Source organism: Diadema antillarum, unplaced genomic scaffold (genome assembly GCF_040938485.1).
Source record: "Diadema antillarum isolate AM-2024a unplaced genomic scaffold, OU_Dant_1.0 scf00000028, whole genome shotgun sequence".
Taxonomy (NCBI): domain Eukaryota; kingdom Metazoa; phylum Echinodermata; class Echinoidea; order Diadematoida; family Diadematidae; genus Diadema; species Diadema antillarum.
The window spans coordinates 113,929-130,054 of NW_027270917.1; the positions used below are offsets into that span (position 1 = coordinate 113,929).

The 16,126-nt window shown below is 36.7% G+C and overlaps 1 protein-coding gene across 1 annotated transcript; it reads right to left on the reverse strand.

Moving 5' to 3' along the window:
- Positions 1-235: 235 nt before the first annotated feature.
- LOC139735500 (aquaporin AQPAe.a-like) lies at positions 236-15,674 on the reverse strand. Its single transcript, XM_071646260.1, has 5 exons — positions 15,063-15,674; positions 6,483-6,563; positions 5,960-6,118; positions 5,197-5,295; positions 236-1,116 (listed from the first exon to the last, which is right to left on the reverse strand). Exons 1-5 carry the CDS (start codon positions 15,672-15,674, stop codon positions 1,087-1,089), a joined length of 981 nt encoding a protein of 326 aa, XP_071502361.1. The 3' UTR covers positions 236-1,086.
- Positions 15,675-16,126: the final 452 nt, after the last annotated feature.

The following is a 16,126-nucleotide window of genomic DNA, read 5'->3' on the forward strand; positions in this document are numbered from 1 at the left end:
CATGATAAAGCTATGATTTACACTTTTGCACATAATATTATTTCTTGACGGGATTGACTTTTGTTTTATATGCTTTATCATTAAGTGAGATTTCATTTCATGTAAACGAATGAACAAGCAAAAAAAAAAAAAAAAATAGCCAACATTATTTCAACGCTCGAAATGAATCTTCAGATTGCTCAGCAAGACGGCAGCATCAAACCCCGGCATTAGAGGCACAAATGCGCCTGTGGAATTCTTTTGTACATCAATAGAAAACTGACAACTTTTTGAATAACTACAGCCAGTTGGAACTCCATCTCGTAAACTTGCTTGCTATAACGGTTACCACGAAATACCGGTTACAACGAAATATAAATTCAGGCCACAACATTATCCGGTCTTTGTTTTTATCGCCTATTTTGTTCGGTTATAACGAAAGAAAGCTGCTGGTCCCGAGGACTTCGTTATAACGGGAGTCCACTGTGATATTATTACTTGTTGAGCAAATTTGTTGAGAATCCATTTGTTTCATCGTTTTCTTAGAATCATGAGAAAATTTCGATAAAACAGAAGAACTCTATGACTTTTCTTTCCAGCCCTTGTCACCAAAAGATGAACAAGATCTCCCTACTCTTTTTAGTGGTATCCCTTCGTCATTATGTCCAATGTATTTCAAAACCTGACATATGTTCTGTTTGTACACAATCACGAGAGCTTTGTGCGTGTGTGTGTGTGTTGGTGAAGGGGGGGGGGGGGCAACTCTACGGCGTTCACTATCATTCAAACAAAGTGTCGTCTGGTAAGTTGCAGCAAGCTTTACATAGAGCTGCCATGATACATACTAGTAATCAAAGATAAGCATAGTGATTGATTTCAAAGACTTCGAATACCTGTTTGGAAAGGGTCGTGTGTAATATTTCATATCTATAACATTCTAAGGTAAGAACGTGCTTCAATCATAGGGTGTTAAAATCACAAATTGGTATGTTACAACGTTGCAATTTGAAAAACAAATGAAATATCTGGCAACCTGAAGTGAAACAATTACATGGACCTTTTAAGATTGTACAAGGTGCTCTGATAGGATGTCCGATGCCAACGCCGCTATACCCTAGTATTTGACGTGCCCCAAGCCTGCAAAACAAACAGTCATTGATTATGTTATACAGTAGGCCCTACTGTCAGTGCAGATGCATAAACAAAATATGTCGTCACCCTCTGTGGTACAGAAATGTTGGCCCTTTGTCGTCGTTTTGTTGTTGTTGCATTTTTCCTGGGTGGGGTTTTTACTTTTACAGTTAACTACATAATTTTCCACAATCTCCCATATAGTACAACCGTACATGTATGTTTAGGATAGTTATAAACAAGTAAATTCGACTAATGATATACAACTTCTGGCCAACGAATCCTGCAGATTATTTACATAGGTTAAGAGAACAATATTACACATTGGAATTCAAGGCTGCAACTCCTCCTAAATTCCATTTACCAAAAAAAATATATAAGCGGATTCAGCAAATGCACGACTGGTAGTAATACACATCTGCGAACTTTGTATGAGTATCAGACAATATTGTATTGTATGTTGCTTGAAGGTTTGCATGGTGAAGTAAATGAGGGGAAAGGGTTTGTGTAGCACCATGTGTATGTAGTCTTTGTAGGGATCGTGGCTTGACAAAAGAATGTCCTAGAAAAAAAAAATGGAGAATTGAGGAGGGAAACGACATAGGGAGAGCGCAAGACAGGCAAATATAGTGAAAAGTGAGGGCAGCAGACAGCTGAAGTTGAAGTTGCACTATGTGGAGACGGGAGAAAAGGGATAGAGAGAGTCGTAAGGAAGAATATAGTGAAAATCAAGTAAAAGGTTCGGACATCGCTGGGAGGAGAAAAATAAAGTTGAAGGCTGGAAATATGGAGATAGGAGAGAGAGGTGGGTATTCATTATTCATGAAACCAAGGGGGAGAACCGAAGTCTATGAACGATGTGGACTATGAAACGCGAAATCAAAACAACAAAAGGAGAATAAATTGGGAAGAATAGAGGTAAGTCGAATGAGATAAGACTATGGGTAAAAGAGAGAGAGAAAAAAAGAAAGAATTATTCTCCTTTTGTCTTTTTAATGATAATGATTTTATTATGATAATGAGATGATGATTGATGATGATGATGATGATAATGATAATAATGATAATGATAACAATGACAATCATAATCATAATAATAATAATAACGATAATAATATTAAGGCCTTCTTCACCCAGGGTAGCCTCTTCAGTTTTGCCACTGCTCTACCAGACGACCTTGCCACTATTATTACCCTGTATAGCGTTGGAGATCAAGGAAGGTTGTTGTAGGTAAAAACATCTTGTCCAAGGACGGGTGCACTGGGCGGGAATCGAACTCGGGTCCTCCGATTGGGAGTCGGGAATCTTATCCACTATTCCACAGCACCCCTACATATAGAGTCCTTTATAGAATATTGTGTAATATTTGCATATTTATTTTTGGGAGATAGAATGTGGGTTGTGGAAATGCGACGTTCTCTGAAAGGATATGCATTCAATGACACTATGTATACTTTATAAAATGTTACATCAAAGGTCATCACTGAAACACACACACATACTCCTGAAAGCAAGACAGACGTTCTTTTGAAACAACACAAATGAGAGGTGACAACAGACAATGTGCTGATGCCAGAATTAATACCTATAAAAAAAAGAGTAAAATATGTTTGACAACTTCATAATCAGACAACAATGGAAGACAAATGGGAATCCATGGTATAGAGCACTTACGAACACAAAAATGAATAGACACAAAATCTCTAAAGGCGGTACACACTTATTGGATGAAGGCTTCAGCGGCTGGAAGTTTGTTCTTTGTTAATGCTTAAAATGTCTATCTTTGAAAAGAAATTATCTTTTGTTCTAGCAGCTCGTATGCATGGTATCAACTTTCGGAAAAACTTTGATCTGCATAACACATCAAACGTTTACTCCGTGCACAGTCACGAACACTGCAATAGGATAATTATGATGATAACAAAGAAACAAATTGACCTCATTTCTTCAGCATACCCTGTTATTGCATACACTGTTTTCTCTGATGTATATTCTCTGACATGTCTTTTATCCCGACGTTGCTAAATACCTGTTTTAAATTCAAAGGGGTGCACGTCACAAGCTCGACATCCACGAGTTATGCTGTCTACGAGTCACTCACGAGTTATACAGCCAAGGCCCACGAGTCATGCTGTCTACGAGTCACTCACGAGTTATACAGCCAAGGCCCACGAGTCATGCTGTCTACGAGTCACTCACGAGTTATACAGCCAAGGCACACTAGCTATACGGTCCACGAGGTATACACTATAAAGGAAAATAATTCCCACGAGTTCAACACTTCGCAAAAAGGCCGACGAACTGGACATATACATCACGGTAATTAATGTACGTCATCGATATTGTATAGTGTCGCACTGCAAACCCTTCGTGGGCCACATTTGCCTTGTGTTGAGCTCAAGGGCCTTATTTGCCTAGTGTTTAGCTCGTGGGTTTGTTTTACCTAGTGTCTAGGTCATGGACCTGTCATACTTTACGTCTAGCTCGTAGGCTGTACCACTCGTGCTTGTCTAGCTGGGGGCAACAGTAATATGGTGGGTAAAACATCCGGTCTAAAAATGCAGACATTGTGCTCATATCACAATCAAATTTTAAACTCTCTCGACTTCATCATAATAAAGCGCTATCTTATGATGGTACATAAGTTCTATAGGTAATGTTTGTACATTATATTGCAAACACATGACTTGCAATGTTATCTACATGAAATCTTCGTCGAAATTTGCTACAAAATATATTTATGTTGCCGCATTTCTGTCAAGGTATACCTTTATATTGCGAAGGTGAATCGTATGTTTGCACATCCTGGGAGCAACAATTAAAACATGTAACCACAAATAGATTATAGATTATTTTGGACACTTATCTCAGCGAAGGTCGACGTGTGCAAATAAGTTTGTTGTGTGTGCGTATGTGTGTGTGTGTGTATGTGTGTTGTTCGTTTGCTCTCCATTGCGTTCACAGAATTTGACCTTATAATCCTCTGGGAACTAGTGCCATGGTCAATTTTAGCGATCATTTTACGATGCGATAATATCAAACCTGTCAAGGAAGCAGCCTATAACGAGATGGTTCATACAAAGTCAGTTAACACAAGTTCAATTAATTAACTATGACATGACATGAATGTTATACATGAAATATTGCTATCAAGAAATCAATGTTTGCATATCTCAAATTTGTAATTCAAGGCGACTGGTCCGGCCTTGCCGAAGAGAAAATGAAACGCTGCCAATCAATGTTTTAAGCATGGCGAAGCGTAGCGTATGTCGTTGTCATCTTCTGGTCAAAGTTTGCATAAAGTGAAAGTTCTTGCGGAGTATATGACTACTATACCCGTTTGAGCAGCAATATGGATATGTTGACAAGCGAGTATGTACTGCACACATCATTAATCGTGATAATAAAAGACTAGTTTACACACAAAGGTTTGACTCGAAGATGTACTTTGTCCAAAATGAGTAACTACACTGATGTACATGTATTGATTGCATAATGACAGACAAGCTTATTTATCGTTTGCTTCAACCACATGAGCACATTATGACTGAATATATAAATCGTGTGAAGAGAAATTAACAATAAAGCAAATTGATACGTTGATTAATTGATTATTCTATTCATTATCATGATTGATTCAGCAGCAATGATTGAAATTTGTATGTAGTATAGTTACAGCAGGAAAAGATGAGACTGAGGTTCGCATTGTGCTTTGCGTTAACTGTCAGATGACAAAATGGAGATTTGAGAAAAACTGTTTTCCCATACATCGTATAATAGTATACGCCCGAATGAAGGCATAGAAAACCTGATACTGTTAGATCAACAGGATTGAACTTTTCGTCTTTTCAAAACAACATGGAATGATTTCGTGAGTGAAATCTGCAAATGTGTATGGGTAGGAATAATTATGATATTGCTTGCAATGATATCATTCCACACTACACACACTTTGACTTTTGAGTGCTCTCATGACTCTAGTTTTCAAAGCAGTGTTAAAAGAAAAGGTGAAATCAAAAAACTGTGAGTATAAAATATGAATGGCGACTTGGAAGTTAATGAACATTGTAATCTAAAAACACTCACAGCTCTCGCCGAGTACGGGGAGGAATTCAGGTCAAAGGTTACAGTATCCAGTCGACGGTAGTCTTTCTTGATATACTGTCCATGCGATGCATACATTACCTGTTTTAACACAGACACTGATCAGTTGAAAATGACTTTCATGCAATTATTTTTGAAAAAGGACATCCAAGATAGCTATACTTTTAAAATGACTTCATAAATGATAACAAGTAGAGCAGATATATCTTATTAACATGTCATGAATTCCCCATCTGAAGTTTAATAACTTACCTCACAGATTTTATGCTTATTGTTTGACTTCAGCGACAGTGGTCATAGCATGAACATTTTGCATAGATGATAAATATTTATGATACAGATTGTGCTCAAACTTCCATTAGGATGCAGAAATTAAAGTCAGAAAGTGACTTGAAATTGGCTAGCATGAGATTCCTTTACTTGGTATTACATTATTTTAGATGTTTATTATTCTGTGAATAAATCCAGTGAGTGTCATACCAGCTAAGATCCAAAGTGAATAAATATGAGACACTCGTATTATGATGCATTCAAATCAACCTAAAGCCTTCGGCAAAAGTGCAATACATCAACAAGACCAAAGTGTTTTGGATTTAATTTTGCCCCACTGTACATGAATTACTATGGAACTCTCTTTTTTTTATACAACGACTTCAGATGGATGGAATGATGATCGGAATGGAATCGTTTTCTTTATCCAGATCACAGGCGGATACACATCAAATCCCGACTAAACACTCGTCACCTCGTCAATTACTTCGCTGTGTCTACCGTTGGGTGCGCTCTCCCCATCAGTTGTGCGTCGGCACGAAGTTTCTCGGAGAATCAGCGCCTTTTCGGCGAACAGACTCTGGTAGACCAGTGTTGCAAGGATACCTGCTCCAATAGGCGCCGCCCAGTAAACCTGATTCATAAGGAAGAATCAAATGCGATCACTGTCGACAAGTATTCTAAGAATCTTGAGCGGATGGGGGTGAGGGTGCTGATAATATCACGGGTTTACTGATAATATCGCGTTAACTCGTTATGGTAAATTCATATTGTATACTCGCATATTATTGTGTTGCTTTCACTCTCTACATGTATAACACATTTAGATGTGATAACAAGAGTACTATACATGTAGTTGCAGATTTACTTACCTTCAATGTCATTATCATCACCAAAACGTTCATGGCTAATTAACAGTAACAAAGGGTCAGTTTTCAAATTACCTCTGAAGTCTGAAAAGGGAAGATTGAAAGATAAAAGTATACAGCTAGATTTACCCATTGGTCAGTCCACACCCAGTTTACCAAAGCGGGGCCGAAAGAGCGGGCGGGGTTCATACTCGCCCCAGTGTATGGAATCTGGGGAAGAGGAAAGAATTAATCAAACGTGTATTAAACATCTCAATAGCAGTTCTTCCACACACCCCAGTCACGTAAACTGCATAAATTTGGTTCGAATGTTACACATTTCTCTTTATGATTTCTCACTGACTAAGATTTTAGTTTCATATCCCTCTCAATTCAAATATCACTCGGAATCATTCCATGAATAAAGCTATCTCTACATGAATTCTTATTTGGTCAAGGTATAATGCTCGTCCATGATGTATTCACGCTTCTCCTCCGTAAGAAAGCACTCTATTCGAGGTTTTAGGATTGACTTTCTCAAAAGGGATTTTTGAAGCGAATGACTGTCAATGCTTTTGTGACTATGTCGTTTTATTTGGAATGCAGTGAGAGATGACCGACTTGCCGCCATCTTGTTACAATCATGATGTAACATAGCCTGGACCCGTTTTCTCTACTGAAATAAGCTAGGGCCTACTAGTACAACGTTTCAGTTTCAGTAAGTTTTAAATCTCCACTTGTACATAACAGAAAATAAGTATAACAATATCAAACATATTATTCACAAGTCATGAAAATATAAACAAGATTTCACATTGCAAGTATATAATCATGTGAAATAATACATGAGTTTCATTACAGATCTTTAAGTGTACAGATCTTTAAGTGTACAGGTGGGGGAGACCGATATCAATAAGACCGATATCAATAATAAATCACTTGACTTGGACAACGGCCTCTGAACATATATGTCTTGATCTACAATTTCTGTTTAACTAAAGGAATAAAACACATGATTTCAGTTGTGTAGAACAAATAATGTAAATCTTTAAAGTATTTTAAATGGCATTTGACCAAAAAGGACAACACAAGGTGGAATGTATGAAGACGGAAAAAACCGAGAATAAGGGACCCGAATAGGAAGACTTAGAGAGAAGAGAGGAAAAGCGATGAGATACAGTGTTCAGGAGTTGAGAGCTAACAAAAGCGTAATTTCTAATTCGAGTGGTGTACATTCCGAGAAGAGCGTTTTTATATGATGATTTAAAACGTTGTAAAGATAAACTGCGTTTAAGGTCACCATTCTTTTCATTCAATGAGTTCCATACATCTGGACCATGATGTCTTGAGCTATAATGAGTGTAGGATTTTCCAAATTATAATCTGTTGCATGACGGGTAGGAAATGAATGAACACTATAATTTGAAATATACATATCTTTAAAAAATTCTGGGAGCTGATTATTGGTATATTTATACATAAATATTGCTGTTTGCCATGTATGCATATCAGAAATTCTAAGTCCTTAAATCATAAAACAAAGTTTCAGTGTGTGCTAAGTAGTGTGAACCGGTAATAAGTCTTACAGAACGTTTCTGTAATAACAATATAACAATATCGATTTTTTTTTTTTTTTTGTGTGTGTGTGTGTGTTAACAGCGTAATTTCCCCACACAATATTGCAGGAAGTGATATGGGGTAATATGAGTGCATTATGACGAATTTTCAGGGTATGTTTGGTAAGATATTCTCTTACTTTCAAGAGGATCACGATTTATATGAATCGATAGTTACCTCAAAAAAAATTACACAAAACTTTTGATCCAATTGCTTACCATCAATATGTAACATGATATCATCAATTGGTGTATGGCTATTTCTAAAGAAAACGTAATTCGTTTTTTCAATACACTGCATTCAGTGATAATTTGTTGCACTTAAACCACGTTGAAACCTTTAATGATTCTGAATTGACAACTGTAGTCTGTGTATGTAGATTTTTATGAGAAAAGAAGATGCTTGTGTCATCTGCGAGCAAAACAAAGTTAAACAACGAAAATGAATGCACTAAATCATTTATATAATTATATCAAAAACAACAAAGGTCCTAAAATCGATCCTTGTGGGACACCACAGAGGACGTTTTGTTTATTGGATTCAGTCGATTGATAAAACACATGCTTTCTGTTGTGTAAATAATCTTTAAACCAGTTAGAGCTTGGCCGTGGATACCGTAATTTCTGCATTTTGTACAATAAGTTATTATTTATTTATTTATTTATTCATTTATTTATTTATTTATTTATTTATCTATCTATCTATCTATTTATTTATTTATTCATGTTTTCTTTAAAAGCAGGGTTGTCTCGTTCAGAGCCCCAATGGCCTGCTTTGCAAGGGAGCCCTGCATCACATACAAAGGTTACAAAATCAAATACGAATTACAAATAACATCGGGTAACATATATACAAATAGAAAAAGCAAATACAAACATAATACGACATAATACAAGTGGTGGTCATATGAAATGATAACTAAATCAAAAGATAGACTGGTGAAGCCGGAGGCGTTTCTTGAAAACTGGTAATGAAGGGGATGATTGAACGGAAATTGGTAGTGAGGCCTTGAACATTTACAAGCGGAGTATGGTATCGAATGCCTTGCTCAGATTCATGAAAATCCCGATAGCATGTTCTTTTTTCATAAATGATTCAATAATTTGATATGTAATTGAATGATTGCATAATCAGTAGAATGTCTTTTTCTAAAACTAAATTGATTAGGAACTAATAATGCATTATCATTCAGAAACCCATAAAGTCTTGTATGTACAATCTTTTCTAGAACTTTTGATAGGGCAGGAAGCAAAGAAATTGGACGATAATTCTTCAATGAGATGAGTCATCTTTCTTATAAATTGGTATAACCTTGCCTATTTTTAATGAGTTTGGGAATTGCCCAGAAGAAAGCGATAAATTAAGAATATGAGATAATGAGTCTATGAGTCTATAATGAGTTTATTATCCTTCTTAACAAGGTTAACACTAAACCCATCATATGCCTTTAGAATGGCTAGTCTTAAGTTCCTTGACTGTTTTGATAATTTCATAACGATTTGTAGGTGCAAGAAATAGAGAATTTTCGGGAGATGGCGGTATAAGTATTGAGTAAAATGAGCATTTCCCGAATTTATGGCAGTGGCAAGACGAGGACCCATCTCAACAAAATACGTGTTAAATTCTTCTGCAATTTTGAGTGGATCGTTTACCAGCTCATCATCAACATATGAATTACATTTATCGTTATGAGTTTTTTCTCTAATGAAATATTTACTGTATTCCAAAGCACATTTATATCAATTTTATGTGATTCAAATTTCCGTGAGGAAAGTCGAATCACTGAGGTAAGCTTATTTCTATAAAAACGATATTTTGAATATTGAGATTCTGATTTACTCTTCAAAGCTGATTAATAATTTATTAGGTCAAAATCCCAACAATGTAAAACTCTGTCACTATGAATTAAGCTCTGTACATACCACATTCAGATGACTCGCAGAGCAAGCAAAGCACTGACAACATGGTGGTGACATATCGAAGAAACAGGTTTTTGCAGATTTCGTGGGAAAATGGAATTCCGTAATGTAGTTCGTTATCGGGTCGTTTGTATACATTGTCGTATTTCTACGCTCATGTATTGTCAACAATGTTTGTAGACATAGGCCTACATATGGAAAGGGACCGAAACAATCAGTCAAAAAATGAAATCATCCCATAATATTACATAATTTAGAGCAATAGTTAACATGAGTGTTGGAGCAAAACTTTTTTTTTAAGCAAAGCTATCTACCTCAAAGGCATAGGAGGAAGTGGATGCACAGATGTAGGCATATACCACATTACATCATCGTCATATATCACAAACTGAAGCCGTATTTAGGCCTACATGGTTGCAAATCGTAGTGTTTAAGCACAAGTTCAGTAATGTAATTGCTGTGGTATATCTGTATGTCATGTTCTCTTCACGTTGCTGTCATGAAAGCAAATTTGCCTTGTTGATTATCGAGAGTACCTCTTAAATACTTTCCATCGACGGCTTAATACATAACATTATATTCACAGTAATAAGGTGACTTGTATGACTCCATGCAATCCCTGTCAATCGAGGCTCCGGATTTACATTGTCCGTTTTTTTTTTTTTCTCGATTGTTGGTTCTTTTGGGGAGCTGGGGTGACCCGACAATTAAATTTGGTGACCCGAAAGAAAAAAAAATCTAAGAAATTAAAACACGAAAATAATGCAATAAATTATGATAATAACGTGAAGATAACATGCTTCGAATGTCACGTTAACTCTGTGACCAAAAGTAGGATGCAAAACATTAAGAAAACTAAATGATTTAATTGTCAGATTTTACTTATTTCAAGTAACACGTTCCATTGCAATCAAACTTCTTAAACTTTTACCACTGTTTACATCACATTGCTGTTTTCTCAATACTAATCATGCAGAGATGGTATGGATCAGCACATTTAGACAATGTGAAATAAACTTTACATCTATTTCACTATTTCTCTAAAATCCCCTCCTATTCCTCTCTCTCTCTCTCTCTCTCTCTCTCTGTTATATATAAGACTATATAGCACTGCAAGTACACAACGTATACAGAGCAGACACTGATCAGATTGCAAATGACAAATCACAAACAAAGTCCAGGTTTAAGGTCCAGGTTTAAGGTCCAATGTTTGCATTGAGCCGTAACAATTACATACAAAGTCTGATAAAGTCCCAACGTTGTACCATCACGCTTACGAAATTTCTGACATTTCTGACATTATTTTGCAGCCTGAGGTTGCTTTGAGTGACATTTCAAAAGACATTTGTAACAATTGCACATTTTTTTTTTGCACGTATTCTGACAAGCACTTTTTTAAAACCAGTACTGTTTGAAACACCCTTAAAATTTGTTTATAGAAATAACACATAAATGATAATTGACATCTCTCCATGAATTATCATAATCCGGGAATAAAATTAGAAATACAAAATCGTTGTGCTCCATGTGGCACTGCCATGCTCTTTTATTTATAAGCGTATATCCCTATTTTTTCCTCTCTCTCTCTCTCTCTCTCTCTCTCTCTTCTTAGGAACTATTTTTTTACATAGCAGGCTTATTACCCTTTTAGAAGGTTCCTCTCACTAAAACACGTATATATAGATTCACTTCATTGCATATACACTTTAATTTTTGCTTCGTTCCCCATTGTTATTATTTCATATATTAAGCATCATATACCTAAAAATTGTACCTGTACGGTCGAATTTGCTAACTTAAAAACTGTTCATCTCTACTTGTTATCGTCTTGTTTACAATTGTATAATGTGTAAATCATTTCAGCTTTGTTCCAAAGTTCAATATGCTCGTCTTGCGTTATTTTTGTACAGTGTGTAAGTGAACGTGGAAATAAATGCAAATGCAAATTGTAGCATTCTGAAGTTCATAATCATTGACTACCCTATGACTTGCATGTCAAAGTGTGTAAAACGTGTTAACATTAAAGGACAAGTTCACCTTCATAGACATGTGGGTTGAGTGAATGCAGCAATATTAGTAGGACACATCAGTGAGAGTTTGAGCAAAATCGGACAATCCGTTAAAAAGTTATGAATTTTTGAAGTTTCTGCTCAGTCACGGCTGGATGAAAAGACTACTATAGCTTGTGATGTCACATGAGTACAACGATATAAAGAAAGAATAAAGAAAATTCAACATATTTCCATTTTTCTCGCATAACAAAAGAACACTCGACTTCTCTCTTTCAGAAGGCAGGGGGAATAATATTACCCTTAACATACGTCAGTAGCAAGTCGAAGAAATGTGCACTTTATTCAAAAAGTAAAGTTTTGTGAAATTCTCTTTTTATTTTCCTTATATAGTTGTACGCATGTGACATCATACACTGTAGTAGTCTTCTCTTCCAGCAGTGACTGCGCAGATACTTAAAATATTCGTAACTTTTGAACGGATTGTCCAATTTTCCTCAAACTTTCACTGATGTGTTCTACTAATATTGCTGCATTCTCTCAATCCTTATGTTTATGAAGGTGAACTTGTCCTTTAATATCTTGCTTTCTTGTAGGCTGTGGTGGAAACCATAGCGGTATATAAAAAAAGAACAACAACAACAACAACAACAAAAGGGTAAACTGGCAGCCATGCTGCAGTATAGCCTTTACAGGCGCATGTATTATGAAGATACAGTGTGTGAAGTTTATTGTATTCACCGAGCACGTTAAGATCAGAATAGGGGGAAGATTGAATTGCATTCGAAAAGAATACAAAAGAAGCATAAATAACAAAGGTAACATATGGCGTGCATGTGATATCCATGAGGACATGTTGATGTATTTCTATACACGACTGTTGGTGTAGGGTAGGTAGGATTGCCTTTTCTTTCAAAAGGAAATCAATTCTGTTTTTATACCGTGAATACGTGGAATGTATTCCTGTCACAATAGGAACTGTTAGTCAAGTTGAAGTGAGTTAACTTGGAGTTAGCCAACTTCGCCAACGGTCCCTCAATTTCAAACTTGGAGCTGTGTGAACATAACTCGCAGTTAAAGAGCAATTTCACCAAACACTGAAAATGTCCGTTATAAATCGGAAACAAAATTAACGTGTGAACGTGCATGGTTGGTGACATGATGATGTTAGATTTACGATAATGGTGTAATTTTAGGTCATACCTATTTCTGAAGAGTGGTATACACAAACAACAGAGAAGTAGTTATCTCGGAATCACTACTGCGGCATTTTGCAAGAAACTATACTGACTGATTTAGTCTAAATATACCTGTTGTCAGCTATAGTCATTTTCTTTGACTGACAAGGAATCTATACAAAAAAAAAAAATTATGAAAAATGAAGGAGACTTTATACTGAGTCCTGACTATTATAATACGCCACACTTTACTTACTGGATGTGGTAATACCTGAATATAAGTTGCTTTGTTGTTGTTTTTGTTGTTGTTGTTTTTGCTGTTGTTGTTGTTGTTGTTGTTGTATTTTAAAGCAATTACACATTTTCTCGCCAATTACTACTATGAAGTGTTAGACATCAAAATTGTCGAGCGCAGTTGTATTTTTTATAACTTTGATGGGAATATTCCAAAGTTTTAAGCAAATTTTATTATATGTTATTAATCATTCACTTTCTCGCGTTGCTCGTGATGTTTTTTTAAGTTTGTATTTCTTTAATCTCTGTGTCTTTAACTGTAGGGCCTATATTTCTATTTCTATCCTGGTCTAGTTACTCTTCTCATCATGTTTAATTTCGACATCCTCTGTATCTTTAGTGTGGATTGCTTATATTGGCATAGCAATCCCCACTCTTAGATTAAGCGGTTTTTCAGAACATTTTTGTGGGTACCTCCCCTAGGGGTTATAGTTCGTTATTCCGAAGGTTCGTTCGAAGAAACGTGCATGATACATTTTTTAATAATGTTTATGTACATAACTGTGTATACGTTGTCCCTACTGGACGTCCCAGTCAAGCTTTTCATAAGACGATCCACACAAAATGTTTATATAACATATATGTCATGTGATTGTACAAATTATGTGCATATTTGGGAATAATGTATGTAGGGCCTACGTGCATTTTGTGAATAAATTATATCAAATCAAATCAAATCAAATCGTTGATCTGAAATTAAATAAGGTTCTTCATTCCGAAATTTCTGTAATCCAAAAAAAAATAAATAAGGGTCCGGTTCATCGGAAAATAAGAAAAGATTCGTTATTCCGGAAGTTCGTAAATCGGAAAAAAAAAGATAAGGCTGCTTAATCCGACAATGAAATAAGGTTCGTAATTCCGAAAATAAATTGACAAAATATTGTTTCGTAATTTAAAAAAAAAATACGGATTGAGCAATTAAAATTGAATGTAAACATTTACATAGACATTCGCACGATACACATATTTATTGACTAACTTGTGTATTCCAAAATTGTGCTATTCATGAAAAAAAGTATTTTCTCCTCCTCCTCATGCCATCCTTACCGCCTCTTCTACATAATCATCAGGATAAGGCATGCATGACGAAGAAACAAGATCATTAGAGGCCAGTTAAAGGCAGAAAAGTAAATCATGTTATGCGTGTACTGATCATCTCCTTTGAAAGGATCCTGCGTGCTCCCCTAAACACTATGAGATCAGCCCTTCCAACCCTCGTAAATACTCTGTAGAAACGGTGATTCCCCCGCCAACGTGTTGATGTCAGTACACAAAAGATGAAAAGAAGAGATAGTAACGCAATATTAGTGTCTAGCAACTAAGTAATACATTACAATCTCTTCTGATAATAAAATTAGTAAAAGCCAAAACTTTCCGGGAGTTCTGCTCTAAATTCCTTGGAGTGGGTTCCCCTTACAACCCTTAGGAGCAGTAAGACACAATACGTCATTTCTCTTCATACTCTCCCCAACCAACTCTCCGCCAACAGATGATATCCTTATAGGTTGAGTTGGTTAACGTTAAGTAAGAACGGACATGAATTTTGAATGGTGTGTGATGTCAAATTTAATGTTTCTACATCTCAATAAACCACAATAACGATCGTGATTGGTCAGAAGTTTGAACTTACTGCGTGCCTTTTCGAGCCACGCCCCCTCTCTACAGATACTTTGTGGGTAAGTTGTATATGACATGGCTAGATAATGTACTTACGCCATACATGAGTCCAGTGGCCACAGTAAAACCAATGGCTACAGCTGGCGACCCTCTCAGGTCTTTTCTGTCGTTATCTATGGTCGCAAAAACCATGAGCACGAGATGGAAGGTGATGAAAAGCTCGAGGGCGAAACCTTGCCACAGGGACACGTCTTCTGCATAGTTTATCCTCGTCATACCGATAAAGGACCGTTTGTCCACTGGGCTGATGATTCGTAAAATTGCAGCTCCTCCTGTAGCTCCTATGCACTGGGCAGCAATATACACAACGGCTTTCACGATACTAACCTGCCGAACCAATGCTAGAGAAATTGTCACTGCAGGGTTAAAATGTGCCCCACTAACGTGTCCAAAGCATTGAATAAGAGTAGCAATTGCTAAGCCATTAGAAAAAGCAATGAGAAGATTGGATGGTGTATTACCACCGGTCCATCCTACCGACGCACCGGGACCCAGGGGTATAAATAAAACTAGCGCGAGACATTCTGCTGCTGCACCCCTCCAGAAAACCGCACTCCGAAGATTGTCCCTTTCCAAGTGTGCCTTGCTACTTGGTTTACCGGGTGCACGATACGACACGAGCAAATTAACGAAATTATTCTTTACCATTTTCGGAGAAAGCTGCTGAACGTATTTTTACTGTGGCAAATTGACTTCCGTATAAAAACCCCTTCTCGAAGCTGAATATAAATGTGAATATATTCTTTGAGCCTTCGAAAGATCTTTATCCCAGCACATGAGAGAGAAGATCTGCTGCTGTAAACCAACTGAGCAAAGCGCTGTCCCGTCGCTGAGCTACTAGGTACACATTGCAACGCGTGACTAGACTAGACTTTGGACGTGTGAGCTCAGGGATCATCTCAAACACTAGGGGCGCAAATAATGCCGTCACAAATCGCCGGGCGTGCTCCTAAATCTGGGTCGAGCGGCTGATTGTCGATTCACAGGCACGAATTCATTTCGGTTGCAAAGCAGCCCACGGGTATGTAATCACAAACGAAGATACAAGATCATAGACTGCAACCATCTGTGTAGCCTACTAGCCTGAGTAGCGTTTCTTC

What these genes read in the sequence shown, in the direction of transcription:
- LOC139735500 (XM_071646260.1), bottom strand. Translation starts at nt 15,674, where the DNA reads ATGGTAAAGAATAATTTCGTTAATTTGCTCGTGTCGTATCGTGCACCC. An exon ending in CCACTGGACTCATGTATGGC is followed by an intron (nt 6,564 to 15,062) that starts GTAAGTACATTA and finishes CCTCTTCCCCAG; the next exon opens with ATTCCATACACTGGGGCGAG. An exon ending in GGGTGTGGACTGACCAATGG is followed by an intron (nt 6,119 to 6,482) that starts GTAAATCTAGCT and finishes CTTATGAATCAG; the next exon opens with GTTTACTGGGCGGCGCCTAT.